Source organism: Protobothrops mucrosquamatus, unplaced genomic scaffold (genome assembly GCF_001527695.2).
Source record: "Protobothrops mucrosquamatus isolate PMUCROS unplaced genomic scaffold, P.Mucros_1.0 scaffold285, whole genome shotgun sequence".
NCBI classification, from domain to species: domain Eukaryota; kingdom Metazoa; phylum Chordata; class Lepidosauria; order Squamata; family Viperidae; genus Protobothrops; species Protobothrops mucrosquamatus.
The window spans coordinates 33,023-45,084 of NW_015386629.1; the positions used below are offsets into that span (position 1 = coordinate 33,023).

General features: G+C 37.3%; 1 protein-coding gene across 1 annotated transcript in view; it reads right to left on the reverse strand.

Annotated features, from left to right (window-relative positions):
* The window catches only part of PKDCC (protein kinase domain containing, cytoplasmic), a 43,336-nt gene that overhangs the window by 7,120 nt on the left and 24,154 nt on the right, over nucleotides 1-12,062 (reverse strand). Inside the window, exon 5 of the mRNA XM_015814783.1 lies at nucleotides 11,244-11,351. Coding sequence (XP_015670269.1) covers nucleotides 11,244-11,351 — 108 coding nt within the window. The remainder of the gene's footprint in view (nucleotides 1-11,243; nucleotides 11,352-12,062) is intronic.

Below are 12,062 nucleotides of genomic sequence, written 5' to 3' on the forward strand. Positions count from 1 at the left end.
GATGTGGAAGATGGGACAGGACTGTTCAAATTTGTTCAGTTATTTCAGAAGTACAATGAGAAGCAGTCAGTTTAAATTAGAAGGAACCAGATTTTGATTTTGGTTGGACCTAGAACTGAACAACCCTAGAATTGTTCAGTTGTGGAACAGACTGTCTCAGGAAGTGGAGCATTTGCCCCTGTATGTGTTTATACATAGGTTGGATGGTCATCTTCACAGAATGCTGAAGTAGCAGACTGCTGCACTGAATAGAAACATTTTGTGATTCGACAAATAGAAATTATATATTTTTGGATTTCTGCTACTTTGCAGAATGTGAAGTCCATACTTGTATCTGTTTTGATTTGCAAGAGTTCAACCTGGAAACAGCCCCCCTCCAGAAATGGTTTTTTAAGGACATCCTAGAATGTGAAGTGAAATGGGCCTTAGGAAATCTGAGCAACAGCAAAGCTAGTGGAAGTGACAGTATTCCAGCTGAGCTATTCAAAATCTTAAAAGATGATGCAGTAAAAGTGCTACACTCAATTTGCCAGCAAATTTGGAAAACTCAACAGTGGCCACAGGATTGGAAAAGGTCAGTTTACATTCCAATTCCAGGGAAAGGCAATGCCAAAGAATGTTCAAACTATCACACCATTGCACTCATTTCACATGCAAGTAAAGTTATGCTTAAAATCCTACAAGCTAGATTCCAGCAGTATGTAGATTGAGAACTTCCAGAAGTACAGGCAGGATTTCGAAGAGGCAGAGGAACTAGAGATCAAATTGCCAACATACGCTGGATCATGGAGAAAGCTAGGGAGTTGCAGAAAAACATCTACTTCTGCTTCATTGACTATGCTAAAGCCTTTGATTGTGTGGATCACAACAAATTGTGGCAAGTTCTTAAAGAGATGGGAGTACCAGACCATCTTATTTGTCTCTTGAGAAACCTATATGTGGGTCAAGATGCAACAATGAGAACTGGACACGGAACCACTGATTGGTTCAAAATTGGGAAAGGAGTCTGGCAAGGCTGTATTCTGTTGCCCTGCCTATTTAACTTATATGTAGAGCACATCATGAGAAAGGCAGGGCTAGATGAACCAACAGTTGGAATTAAGATTGCCGGGAGAAATATCAACAATCTAAGATATGCAGATGATACCACTCTAATGGCAAAAGTGAAGAGGAATTAAAGAGCTTCTTGATGTGGGTGAAGAAGGAGATGCAAAAGTTGGCTTGAAACTCAACATTAAGAAAACCAAGATCATGGCATCTGGCCCTCTCAATTCCTGGCAAATAGATGGGGAAGAAATGGAGGTAGTGACAGATTTTATCTTCCTGGGCTCCAAGATCACCACAAATGGGGACTGCAGCCAAGAAATTAAAAGATGCTTGCTCCTGGGGAGGAAAGCTATGGCAAATCTAGACAGCATACTAAAAAGCAGAGACATCACCCTGCCAACAAAAGTACGTATAGTCAAGGCCATGGTTTTCCCAGTTGCAATGTATGGCTGTGAAAGCTGGACCATAAGAAAGGCTGAGTGCCAAAGAATTGAGGTCTTTGAACTATGGTGCTGGAGAAGACTCCTGCGAGTCCCCTGGACTACAAGGCAATCAAACTGATCAGTCCTAGAAGAGATCAACCCTGACTGCTCTTTAGGAGGCCAGATCCTGAAGCTGAAACTCAAATACTTTGGCCACCTAATGAGAAGGAAGGACTCACTGGAGAAGAGCCTAATGCTGGGAAAGATTGAGGGCAATAGAAGAAGGCGATGACAGAGAATGAGATGGCTGGATGGAGTCACTGAAGCAGTAGGCGTGAGCTTAAATGGATTCCAGAGGATGGTAGAGGACAGGAAGACCTGGAGGAACGTTGTCCATGGGGTCGCGATGGGTTGGACACGACTTCGCAACTAACAACAACAAGGACTAGATTAATGGGAAATCTCCATACAGTGAATTCAGTGGCCTAGATAAATTTATTTTATTTATTTATTTATTTTATTTATTTATTTATATTTAAACTTCTATGCCGCCCTTCTCCCCAGAGGGACTCAGGGCGGCTCACAGCATGTTAAAAAACAACACAAAAAAAAAACATTTCCCCTATAAAACCAATTAAAAAGCAAATATATTAATAGCTGTGTCATATTTAAAATCTTTAAAAATTTTTAAAAATTATTCCCTATTTAAAATTCANGATGTGGAAGATGGGACAGGACTGTTCAAATTTGTTCAGTTATTTCAGAAGTACAATGAGAAGCAGTCAGTTTAAATTAGAAGGAACCAGATTTTGATTTTGGTTGGACCTAGAACTGAACAACCCTAGAATTGTTCAGTTGTGGAACAGACTGTCTCAGGAAGTGGAGCATTTGCCCCTGTATGTGTTTATACATAGGCTGGATGGTCATCTTCACAGAATGCTGAAGTAGCAGACTGCTGCACTGAATAGAAACATTTTGTGATTCGACAAATAGAAATTATATATTTTTGGATTTCTGCTACTTTGCAGAATGTGAAGTCCATACTTGTATCTGTTTTGATTTGCAAGAGTTCAGCCCCCCTCCAGAAATGGTTTTTTAAGGACATCCTAGAATGTGAAGTGAAATGGGCCTTAGGAAATCTGAGCAACAGCAAAGCTAGTGGAAGTGACAGTATTCCAGCTGAGCTATTCAAAATCTTAAAAGATGATGCAGTAAAAGTGCTACACTCAATTTGCCAGCAAATTTGGAAAACTCAACAGTGGCCACAGGATTGGAAAAGGTCAGTTTACATTCCAATTCCAGAGAAAGGCAATGCCAAAGAATGTTCAAACTATCACACCATTGCACTCATTTCACATGCAAGTAAAGTTATGCTTAAAATCCTACAAGCTAGATTCCAGCAGTATGTAGATTGAGAACTTCCAGAAGTACAGGCAGGATTTCGAAGAGGCAGAGGAACTAGAGATCAAATTGCCAACATACGCTGGATCATGGAGAAAGCTAGGGAGTTACAGAAAAACATCTACTTCTGCTTCATTGACTATGCTAAAGCCTTTGATTGTGTGGATCACAACAAATTGTGGCAAGTTCTTAAAGAGATGGGAGTACCAGACCATCTTATTTGTCTCTTGAGAAACCTATATGTGGGTCAAGATGCAACAATGAGAACTGGACACGGAACCACTGATTGGTTCAAAATTGCGAAAGGAGTCTGGCAAGACTGTATTCTGTTGCCCTGCCTATTTAACTTATATGCAGAGCACATCATGAGAAAGGCAGGGCTAGATGAACCAACAGTTGGAATTAAGATTGTCGGGAGAAATATCAACAATCTAAGATATGCTGATGATACCACTCTAATGCAAAAAGTGAAGAGGAATTAAAGAGCTTCTTGATGCGGGTGAAGAAGGAGAGTGCAAAAGTTGGCTTGAAACTCAACATTAAGAAAACCAAGATCATGGCATCTGGCCCTCTCAATTCCTGGCAAATAGATGGGGAAGAAATGGAGGTAGTGACAGATTTTATCTTCCTGGGCTCCAAGATCACCATAAATGGGGACTGCAGCCAAGAAATTAAAAGATGCTCCTGGGGAGAAAAGCTATGGCAAATCTAGACAGCATACTAAAAAGCAGAGACATCACCCTGCCAACAAAAGTACGTATAGTCAAGGCCATGGTTTTCCCAGTTGCAATGTATGGCTGTGAAAGCTGGACCATAAGAAAGGCTGAGTGCCAAAGAATTGAGGTCTTTGAACTATGGTGCTGGAGAAGACTCCTGCGAGTCCCCTGGACTACAAGGCAATCAAACTGATCAGTCCTAGAGGAGATCAACCCTGACTGCTCTTTAGGAGGCCAGATCCTGAAGTTGAAACTCAAATACTTTGGCCACCTAATGAGAAGGAAGGACTCACTGGAGAAGAGCCTAATGCTGGGAAAGATTGAGGGCAATAGAAGAAGGGGATGACAGAGAATGAGATGGCTGGATGGAGTCACTGAAGCAGTAGGCATGAGCTTAAATGGATTCCAGAGGATAGTAGAGGACAGGAAGACCTGGAGGAACGTTGTCCATGGGGTCGCGATGGGTTGGACACGACTTCGCAACTAACAACAACAAGGACTAGATTAATGGGAAATCTCCATACAGTGAATTCAGTGGCCTAGATAAATCTTGTAGTATTACCTAACATGCTCTGCTCATATGAAAAGATTCACACAAATAAAATAATCTTTCTGTTCTTAGCAATTTGCATGGGTATGCAATACCACCCATCTGTCAGATACCTAGAGCCCAGAAGCCACAGGTCTCCAAACATCTCTGGGCTCTGGACTAGCATAAATACTTTTTCATAACATATTTAGTAAATAGTAACACAAGCCACACAAAAATATATCGAACCATTTAGAAAGACAACTCTAACTGGGCCTTGAGATAGAAAGTTATTGAATATGAGAACTTGTAAAGTTGAATAGGGGAGAAATGCTTGGGGAAAACTCTAGACATATAACTAGACCAACTGTTTCCATTAGCTTTTTGGCAAATTTTCAGCAGTGGCATAGATTTTGGAATCACTTACATTGCAACGTTCCCTTTTCTTCTACAAATACAGCAGCTATGGAGAGAGGGCAGCATACAGAATTCATTCTCTATGAGGGATTCAGTGCCCTGCACCCAGTGAAATAAATGATAGCTGACTTTCTCAACAGAAAGAATATCACCAGAAAACACAAGAGCAAGCAAGGATTGCTAAATTCAAGTTGAAGGACCTCAGAGAAATATGCCATTCTTGCAACCTTGCATGTGTTGAGTCCTTTTTATACCATTACCCCAGTTAAGGAACTGAGGTTTTACTCTGTGTGATAGTACTTTTGGCATTAAGTGAAGACCCTTTTATTGCTAATTTAAGTATTGTCATTTTATTACATATTTTATCATTTATTATCTTAATAATAATGCTAATTATTCTGTTCCCTGTGTTGGTTTTATATTATATTTATTTTACACTGCCATTAAGATGAGATGAGATGAGATAACCTTTACTGTCACTTTTTTCTGTGAACACACTGGCACACATTAAAAAATGATATTCTGATGCCCGCTCTCAAAAGACTATATGTGTATATGTGGATGTGTGTATGTATGTATGTATGTATGTATGTATGTATGTATGTATGTATGTATATATATATATATATATATATATATATATATATATATATATATATATATATATATATATATATATATATATATATATATATATATATATATACACACACACACACACACACACACATACACACACATATACACACATATGCTATATATAAAATAAATATACCTAAAAAACATTCTAGATCAGTTTTATGATGACTGGCAACAGCTTTTCAGATTTCAGATGAGAGTCTTTATCATTCCTCCCAGGAGATGTCAGGGATTAAATATCAGAACTTTTATATATAAAGTACATGTTTTACTACTAAATATCATTTCTACCATGACCTGGAGAAAGGAGGAGGAGTTATAATATTAATGCAGAATTGTCAGTTCCACATAGGAATGCTGCCTTCAGCAAAATTGAAAATGTGTGGAAGAGACAGAGAAGAGAACACGAGTTCCAATAGTGGTTATAATAATCCTAACTGAACATGTAGCAGATTCACAAGATTCCAAGCTTCTCCTGAAGATCATTGTTTATGGATCTGATGGAAGCTAACATTCCTTCAGCTGAGAGGAGATGCAGCTCAAACACTGCGTGAAGAAAATAAGTTTGTACTGTACAACAAGAGGCTCAGAGGCAGCTGGAAAGTGCCAAGAGTTTGCAGCTGAATTTAGTACAGATTAGGGTTCAGTCTGGGCAGGACTTCTTAAATTGCTCTGTGGGGGATCTGCCCGTTATGCTCTACTTAACCAAAGTAAAGTAAAGATTGAAAAGATTTATTGTATTTATATAAACTTTGCTAAACTGCAATTTGGTCCTAACAAAGCCCATTTTATTGCAAATTCAAAAACTTCAGAACTATAATCTCATTAAAACAGGATTAGACATTTTAATAAAAGTTAACTGGAGATTCAGAAATACTACAAAGGGAGGAGATGTTTAAACTCCAACATCAAACATACATGCAATTAGAAGTAAAATAAAAAAAATACTTTTTAGCAGCTCTTTGAAAGTTTTCAAACTAAGTGGCTGCAGAGAAAGTATTCCCTTCTGAAACAAGAAAATCACTGTAACTTAGTCAAGCTGATATAAGGGGTGCAGTTCTTGAAATATATTTACCCCTGAAGGGATGAATAATATGAGTCACCTTGTGCCACTCAACTGCAGTACCCATCCTCTCTTATTATTGGCCATGTTGGCTAGGGATGATAGGAATTGTAGTTTAATCGTTCTTAAAGGGATTTCAGCAGACAACCACAACAATATATAAGCTTAGCCGCAGCAATTCACTGACGAAAGTTTCATCCAAAGATGAAATCATAATTTGATGGAAAATTAACTCTTCATAGGCAGGATAGCATTCTACTCTCGCCATTGCCTATTATTTATCAGGTTGATTTGCCAATTTAGCAGTTTAACCCAAAACAGGTCATTAAAATATTCCTTCTTGTGGGTGACCATTCATCTGTAAGCATTTAGGCCCAGAAATGAGCTAATAATATGTCAAAAAATATATTTTTTAAAAAAATGGAAGCAATCTAAAACCTGTTGTGGTTTCTTTAATAATGTCTGTGTGTAATTCATTCTATTTGAATAAAGCTAAAAAAATATTGCAATCAGCCTTCCCTAATCAAATACTATCCATATATGACAATCTGCAATGCTCATCACCCGCTGTATGTATGTATGACCCATCTCTTGCAACAGCTGGGTAACCCAGACCTTTTCCCACCCCAGACTTCCAGCCTTGGTCTTTCACATTACTATAATTATATGTTCAAGGCCACCCACTGAGTTCATGACTGAGCTGAGATCTGAACTCAGGTTAAAGTCCAGCATTCTGTCAACTGGACCACACTGGCTGACAATTGGCAGGACACCCAATGAAGGAAAGCAACATAGTCTTATTTGTGCTCTGCTCAGTGTTGCTCTGCTTTGACTTGCTGGAACACAACTGAAAGGCTGAACAGAGAAGCAACCAACCAATGGAAGAAACATACACTCACTGCCTGAAACATGCTACACAGACTGGAAGACAAGACCCAGCAGGTACATAAATGCATCAGCACATGCTACCAGCCTCAACACACACAGTAAAGATTGATGCAAGATTATTAGAAAATAAAAGAGCTGCTGGTCCTTAAGAATTAGTCCATTATAAACCCATGAGTATCACAGTAAACCTGTGGCAAGAGTACTTCTGTAGTTTCATGGAAGATATCTTTATTTATACTATAAATACACAGAAGAATTTATCTGAGGCATGTGATTAAATATATGCACAGAATTAAAAGAGTTAATAGGAAGAAGTTCCAAAATCAAGGCATTAAGCCTCAATTTGACCACCAACTAAATAACAGAAGCCCTTTCTTCAGAGATTTTTCTGCTCATATTTTGCTTATTATCATGAAAAAGAAAAGAAAAATGTGTAAGCATAAAAGCATGCATTGCTACATATGGACCCCAAAATTTGGCGTAAGGGGTCCCTTTGTGTAGTTTCGTCTAAAAATGGCTATCTTTTATATATGCATGTGAAACATATGTAGCTAAGGTTATAGTTATCATATGTATTTTCCTCCTCTTTCCAAATATTGTATGTAGCTGTGTGTTGTATTTGAAGTTTTTTTTATAAGACCATTGGGTCAAGTTTTCACAAATGGCAGACCAATAATAAATTGGTATTTAGACTTTCAAACGAGGGAGTTCATTCATTTTTTATTGTTCTTCTAGAGGTGAGAAAAACTAGAAAATTATTAGATCAGAGAGGATTTGACTAGTTTCTCATTGATATTTGTTTTATTATGTATGGCTTCCAATAAGGCCAATAATCTGAGTGGTGTGATCTTGGTGTTCTTTGAGTGTGGAGGTGTTCCTACAAATCTTTCACTACCAAACTAGGTAATATCAGCTGGGTTATGAAAAGTCTGCAGGAAAACAAGCAAGCTTAGAGAATACAGCAGGGGTGTCAAACTGCCAGCACACGGGCCGGATGCATCATAGCAAAACCGCGCCCATCCCATTGCCGGCAATGGCAAAAAAGTCGTGATATGTTGCGACACGTCATGTGACATTGCGAGTTTGACACCCCTGGAATACAGGAACCAACAGTTGAGCTGTGAGCTGTATATGTTCTATTCTAGTGGAATCTTAAATGGAGATACAGATTTTCCTGTTCGTCTGCTATTTGCTAGGAACTAGATTGCACTTAGGCTAGAGCAGGCATGTCAAACTTGTGACATCTCGTGACGTTGCGCGATGTATCGGAGCTTTTTCACCGTTGCCGGCAATGGGGTGGCCGCGGTTCCGGTATGATGAAACCGGCCCACGGGCTGGAAGTTTGACACCCCTGGGCTAGAGCTACATTTGCAAAACAATCAGGGGGTGCCAAACCACACATGCCTTATAAAGCTAATAAAGGAAACCAAAAAGCAATTGAAGAGATTCTTGGTTAGAAGTAGTTCTGGCATTGTCAGAAACAAACAGCCTGAGATCAGTCTAGTCTGTTACAGTAACAAGGAACAAGTTTTAATCACTCCTTCCACTCAAAAATTGGCCCTTAGTTTTACTATAAATAGGGCTTGCATTTTGTACTTGGCAATCACTGTGATTCTTTATTAACAGCTGTCAATGAAGTTACTTTACACAGATCTGCTCCTCTGAACATTGCCTGTGCAATTTACATTTCTGGTTTCATATAAGAGAATCCTGACATCCTTCGCTTCTGAACTGTTCCTAACAGTAAGCAGAAGGAAATGATTATTTAAAAACATAGTAGATACTGAAGTGTTGAAAATAGTAAAAGTATTGGGCAACAGGGTTATTTAAGCCATGCAATTTAATCCTATTCCTTAAGATAGCCTGCTGTCCTTATGACAGCGCTGCCCTTTCCCAAGAATCAAAGTAAAAATCTACTTTACTTTGGATACTGGAATTATCAGCTTGCATGAAAATGGTGGATTCTTGTCCACCTTGGGCAACAAAATGTCTTTGGTTAGCTCGGCTTCCTCTGCTCCTTAAAACTATTTTTAACTCAACCTTTGTGGCTACTGGAAAAAAGTAAACACAAGAGCGAATGCCCTGTTTAAAAAGCACACTATTAAAAGAGTGAGTATCAAATGGAAAGCAGATCTTTCTAAAAAAAACTATTTACTATCTGAAGAGTAAGCAAACCCATTTTACACTAACCAGTCAAATTCTTGGACTACAATGTAATATAAATTAGGTAAAACAGGCAGTGGTTTCCTCCTTTTAACTTGCTTGAATCATTCTCAATCTGACTTTAATCAGTCCTAATGACCATTTATTTCAACCACAGCAACAAACTGTTTTTTTAAAAAAAAAAATAGTTACAAGTTGGAAATCTGCCCAGTCTTTTTTTTTCAGGTTATTGCCTAGTGTATCAGACTTCTAATATATTTTTTTTCTCCTTCATTTGTTGAATTGACAAAATTAAATGCTTCTGTCAGATTCAAAAAAAGAGAGAGAGATGAAAACTAAACTTATTTATAGAATAACATAGTATAGGTATTAATTTCCTTTATATGTAACAATTGGCCACTTAAAAAAAATAATTTCCCTTTTATAAACATGAACTTAACCATTAATATATTTACAATAGAACCACTGGCCAATTTTACAATTATTTCTTTTGCTTAACTTATGCCATATGCTATTTTACATTACTTTACTTGTCCTTTCATGTTCAAATCTTGAAAAAATCAATTGGTTTAGGATTAAGGGAAATTAACTATTTTGTATAATTCAAAATCTTAGTAAGGTAAAATATGCCTATGACTTTTGAAGCCAAGGTTAGATGCAAACATAATTATGCTTAGAGTAGACCAGATGAAATTAGTGGGGCAAATTAGTCTTGACAAACCTATGTCTACTCTAATTCTATTCCAGTGATCTATAAATCTATTCCAATATATATACTGGAAAAAAGTGAATATTGAATAAAATAACAGAAAAACAGATTATATTAGGGGAAAATCTTATAAAAGTACATATAGTACATAATGAAAAGGGAATATAAAAATGCATATATTTGCAAAAAATTCATATGGATTTTCATGCACACTCTAATTAATATAGGGCAGAATGACCATAAGAATGAAAAAAATAACAAATCTGTCCTACTTCTAAATAAGCATTACATTTTCAACTAAAAATATAGCTAGTAAAGTGACCTGGATTGGTGTTTTTTAAACTACTTCCGAACTTGGAACACCAAACAAATAATTGGTTTATGCAGAACTTATCAATGGGGAAAGATGGGTTCAAAGACCACAAAAATCTTTTCTTGGATCTTGAGAACAGGTCAGGGGCATTTTGTTATTTTGGGATCAGTAATTTTCCACAAAATGCAATTTTAGGAACTCTGATCTAGATGAAACATCAGTGGGCTTGGGTTTTGTGGGAAACTATTTCTAATAATTTTGCAAAGTATAATTAGATTGTAAATATAAGCTCGGTTGATTGATTTGATTTGATTTTTATCTTGGCTTTATTAGTTTATAAGTAACTCAAGGAAGTAAGCATCCATAATTCTTTATTTCCCTCACCCTGCAAGTTCTATTTACAGCTGATAATTTATTCTAGTTCCTTGCAGTCAGTACCACTAACCTACTGAGTTATTTTGAATGCAGTATCATTTCAAAGCACTGAGTCTCCAGAAAACCAACTTTAATAATGCAGTGACTTATGATTAGAAATGAACATACATAACTATTTAACCTCCCCTTCTGTACCACAAACACCCATATGCTTTGTTTCTGTATCACTACAGTGGAATATAATTTATGGCACTATAAAAAGTTTTACAGCTAAAGCACAACGAAAGCTTAAGAGCCCCGTCCTTCTGTAACATAGCCAAGATTTATCTTGTTAACATTTATGTGTGGGATTACTCAGATTGACAAGAGCATTCATGGAGTTGCATTTCTATTGACTATCGTGCCACAGATGAAGTTCTACTTTAAAGAGATTTTATATTGCCCCTTCCCGCTTTCTGTGGAAACTTGTTTAAAAATGGTTTTCAGATTGTTCCATCATATTTTATTGTTTGAGAAATAAAATTTCAGAAATTTCCTCCATTTCAAAAGCTGGTACTTTACCTGATTTGCGTGCCCATGTAGAGTTCTTAAGATACATGCCACTCTTGTACATATACAAAACTCTTTCGAGATGAATGGCTGTTTCATCTATTCCCCACCGAAGTTCTCCTATAAGAAGGAAATGGGGGGGAAATGACTTAGAGAAGAAAATAAACTCTGTCCATACAGAAAGTAGAAAGAAAGGCACAAACCTATTATTTTAACTGATTGGGTGGAGGGAGGGAAGTAGGCGTGGGAACATTAAAGGAGGTTTAATTTCTCATGTTTACATTTCCACTTTGAAATTCAACCAGAATAAAATGAAACAAAAGATATCATTTTTATATGGCATGGTATGAAATGCAAAAGAACAAAAAGGAAATAGAATCATCAGGAGGCTGAAAAACACCATTCAGAATGGCTAAAGTATCTGAGTGGGGAGAATTGAAATCTTCATCCTAATCAAGAAATTGGAGGTCTTCCCAAGAAATTCAGTGTCAACGCTGCTAACATTGGATGTTCTTGCTTTGACAACAGATGGGAATGTAGCCATCTTTTCTCTTTCACTTTTAGAGTTAGATGATGCTGGGAGGGGGATGTGGATGAGAGTCCAGTTAGTCATAACAACAATAACTCAGCTTGATTTAGATTTAGATTTAGATTTATTTCATTTATACCCCGCCCTTCTCCCGGAGGACTCAGGGCGGCTTACAGCCAGTTAAAACAATTACACAAAATACAAATCTAAGATAAATTAAAAATAAATATTCGAATCGGCCGCACTATAAAATTTAAAATTTAATTAAAACCAATTTAAAATTACCCCTAGGCCAGTCCTGC